We start from the raw sequence: 3,917 nt of genomic DNA, 5'->3' as shown, positions 1-3,917 counted from the left end.
TTCTTTTTTTCTTCTTCTTCCTGTTTTTAAGTTCCCCTCCATGACAATCAACATCATGGATGAACGCTGGAGTTTCCTGTATTGGGAAAAGCAAGTACCTTTTATTGCCACAGTCCTGCTGTAAATCCCAGTGTGCTCCATCCTAATTGTAATCCTGTGGGGGGGGGTGAGGAGGGAGGAGGTTGGGGGGAAGGTTGTTGAGGGAGAGAGCCTCAGAGAAGGTAAATGGAGAGAGAGGGGGAGAGGCGAGTGCGGGGCTACAACGTGGTCTCATATTCTAGCCTCTCCTGCACCATGGTGTCGTCCTTGTACTGGAGCCGAGGGGGCACGGGCGAGCTGTCCACGGCCAGGATGGCCCTGCGTATGCTGCGGTCCAGCACGTGCCGCTCCCAGGCCGGGTAGCGGTTGCGGCACAGGTCTATTTTGATGACGTGCTCCTCGATGCGCGGTGCTCGGGACGAGGGCGTGGAGGGGGCGGTGGGGCGCACCTGGAACACCGGCACGCAGCCGTCCCGCTCGCTGTACTTGCCGTCCCTGTCGCCGGCTAGCAGCGCCTGGCCACCGGCGGCGAGGCCGCCGCGGTTGGAGCGCAGCGAGTTGGTGGCGCCCTCTGTTGGCAGCGTCGAGAAGGCGCCCACGACCGCCGGGTCGTCCAGGATCAGGCTGGCCGAGCGGCCGAAGCGCGGGCCGTTGGGGTGGAAGAAGGCATAGTACATGAGCATGAAGACCACGCCGGTGAGGAAGCTGGAGAAGATGACGCAGAGCGCCGGCACCGCGAAGGCGTCGGTGCTGGCCGGCAGCCGGTACAGGTACCAGAGCGTGCTGAGCGCCGTGTTCTCCAGCAGGATCACCAGGTAGTAGATGAGGAGACGGCAGCGCGTGCGGCCCTCCTTCACGTTGAACCAGCTGAAGATGTAGATGATGCCCACCACCATGTCGAACACGATCTCCTCCCACTTGGTGATGCAGAACTCCGTCTCGCAGTGCACGATCCAGAAGGTCATGATGCACCAGTGGAGCACGATGAAGATGCCGAAGTAGAGCTGGAACACCGACGCGAACAGGGCGAAGGTCACCACGCGCGCCGCGATGGTGAAGAAGTGCCAGCAGAACTGGATGATCACCGCCAGGTAGCTGATGGGCTTCTTGTCATCGCGGGAGTCGCGCAGAGCCTTCTGGTAGGAGGCCAGGGCCCAGGCCAGGGAGACCAGGGAGGCAGCCGCTGTCATACCTGCATGGAGAACATTTAGTCATTAAGGAGACACTTTTATCCAAGGTGAATACAGTACAGATATGCAGTGCTATCAGTATGCGTGTTTTAGCAGTGCAGATGGGATTTTTAAACTGGGGGGGGGGGACGCTAACATCGCCTAATCAGCTGTGCAGAGTTATTAACTGATGAATGTCCCCTTACGTAAGGAGAGTGGGGGGGACGGACTGGGGTCACTATGAATCTGGGGGGTCCCCCCCGTCCCCAGTGCTAACTGCGCCCCTGGTGTATTTCCTAGGAATCAAACTCATGATCTAGGTTTGCACCTTGCTCTACCAGTTGAGCCACAGAAGAAGAGAAATACCAACATACAGACCCCAACTGTCTTTTTTTAATTTAGTTTTTAAGATTTATTTTTGGGCTTTTTATGCCTTTATTTGGATAGGTAAGTTGAAGATATGACAGGAAGCGAGGCGGAGAGAGGATTGGGAAATGACATCAGGCCAGACTTGAACCTGTGTCCCCTCGGGCAATGTAGCCCGGAAGTGGGGGGGTTTATCAGTTTGCGCCACCGTGACCCCCGACCCCAACTGTCTTTTGTCGTTGTTGCTGTTGATCTTGAGGTTTTCACCCTTTTTCTTAGGCAAATAGGCAAATAGACAGGTGCCTTTGGAACGGAGCAAATAATAGGAATGGCTCATTTCAGCCCAGAAATAACCTCGCCTTATAGCTCTCAGCCTTTACGTATTCACGACTCTGTGGGGTGCTGGTTTGAATTAGGCTAATAGAAAAGAGCAGTGCATAGGATTGTCAATCAGTGTCCCTGCTTCCTGCATGCATTTCACACAGGCCACATGGTAATTAAGATTATGTTTTTTTTTTTTCTCCGGCCCCCTGGTGTTCTGAGTGTGCTGAGTCACCACACATCAGAGCGCATTAACTGCAGTTTAAAAACAGGAATAGGACTCAAGCATCAGAGTGCATTCACTGCAGTTTGAAACCGGAGTAGGACTCAGGCATCAGAGTGCATTCACTGCAGTTAAAAACTGGAATAGGACTCAAGCATCAGAGTGCATTCACTGCAGTTAAAAACAGGAATAGGACTCAAGCATCAGAGCGCATTCACTGCAGTTTGAAACCGGAGTAGGACTCAAGCATCAGAGTGCATTCACTGCAGTCTGAAACCAGAATAGGACTCAAGCATCATACTGTATCTTAGAGAAGTAACCTCAATAGTATGCACATACTTCTTTTATCTTGTTAGTTGTGTCTTGTTGTTTCCTGGTTACCCTCCCCTTCCAGAACGTCCATGAAACCATACGACTGCTGTTGTGTTGTCGGTGACAACAGAATGGGGGAGGGGTGGCTGGGTGCCTGTTAATAGCAGCTTGTACTTGAGGTGGAGAGTTAAAGAGGGGGAGTTATGGCTTGGCCCAGGAGATAGCACACACACACACACACACACAGGAGAGTGTCCATAGACACGCCAGGCTTCTTTGAGGGACCGGCTGCCATGGTTACTAAGTGCAGGCAGCGATGATTGAGTGATGGCTCTCTAGAGGGGAATGAGCGAGCCATTTTCCTGCTGTATCACAGGAGGAGGACGCACAGATTACTCACAGTGGCTGTCACACACACTGCCATTTTATCGGGAAACACACTCTTTCTCCAGCTACTACACACTCAAGTTGAGGAACAGTGATATTAAGAGGTATGTCGGTAGAGAAGAGCTCCAGTATATCAAGACAGCCGAATACAAAGATATTTTGCATGGTACACAGCAGTGTGTTTTACCAAGAGACTTCTCAGCACTGTGTTGTGATGAATAAAACCACAGTTATTTCAGACGGTCAGGAGGTGTAAGAAGACCCTGAATCGATAACGTTACTACTCTGTCTGGAGTAGCGCACAATAAACAGACAATGAGCAGGCACAATCAGAGCATCGTCAAGACTCCATAGATTCCCAAGATACTTTCACCTCACAGAGAACAAGCAGTAGTAAAAACACCCTGGCCGCTCCACTGCATCACAGTCTGACTCAGACATTTATACAAACTCAGAGTCCGTCCCCTGAACTGATGGACATGCCTCGTTTTATGTTGTGGCAAAAGTAAAGTTGTTTAATTTAAAATTAAACTACTTATTCAAGCACTGCTTATCAAATTCTCAATTAGCTAGCTCTGCTATTCGGCCAACATCCAATACGTTTGTGAAAAGGTTGCTTTTGAACTTTTTAACTCATTTAGCAAAATAGCTCCTCAGAACACAAGGAAAACATGTATTTTTTTTCACTGTATATTATCTTTCTTGTGTCTTTTTTGGTTGCAATAGTAAAAGAATGTCCTTCATGAAAAGAGAAGCCAAAACAAAGAGATGATGTAGTGACCCTTTAAATGCTGACAGGGATATACCCTAACTATGCTTAAAACAAACATGACTAGTGAGTTGAGTTTGGTAGTGGATTTCAACATCATTCAATACAGTCTGTGAAAGTAGAGGCATCAAATTAGTTGAGGCCTTTGTGAAATGCTGATACTCTGAAACAATATGAACGATATTCAATTATTCGCTTGCCAAAGTACCCTGTCTTTGGAGCTCGATTTGTGTGTAATGTCCTCCAAATGTAGCGGAATACAACAGGGGGCCTTGTGAGCCAAAGTCAATAGTCTGCACAGGCTAAACTCTAACTTCATTTACAGTTATTG

The 3,917-nt window shown here is 49.5% G+C and overlaps 1 protein-coding gene across 2 annotated transcripts in view; it reads right to left on the bottom strand.

The window, feature by feature from the left end:
* Positions 1-257: 257 nt before the first annotated feature.
* The window catches only part of xkr4 (XK related 4), a gene marked incomplete at both ends in the record, with an annotated part of 34,695 nt that continues 31,035 nt past the window's right edge, over positions 258-3,917 (bottom strand). Inside the window, one exon of one of the 2 annotated variants that reach the window (XM_080837275.1) lies at positions 258-1,231. In XM_080837275.1, coding sequence (XP_080693401.1) covers positions 258-1,231 — 974 coding nt within the window. The remainder of the gene's footprint in view (positions 1,232-3,917) is intronic. The other variant, XM_080837274.1, reaches the window with a different exon arrangement.

Source organism: Sprattus sprattus (assembly GCF_963457725.1).
Source record: "Sprattus sprattus genome assembly, chromosome: 4".
In the NCBI taxonomy this organism is placed as follows: domain Eukaryota; kingdom Metazoa; phylum Chordata; class Actinopteri; order Clupeiformes; family Clupeidae; genus Sprattus; species Sprattus sprattus.
Note: the sequence above shows the minus strand (reverse complement) of the source record. Positions and strands in the feature narration are given on the sequence as shown.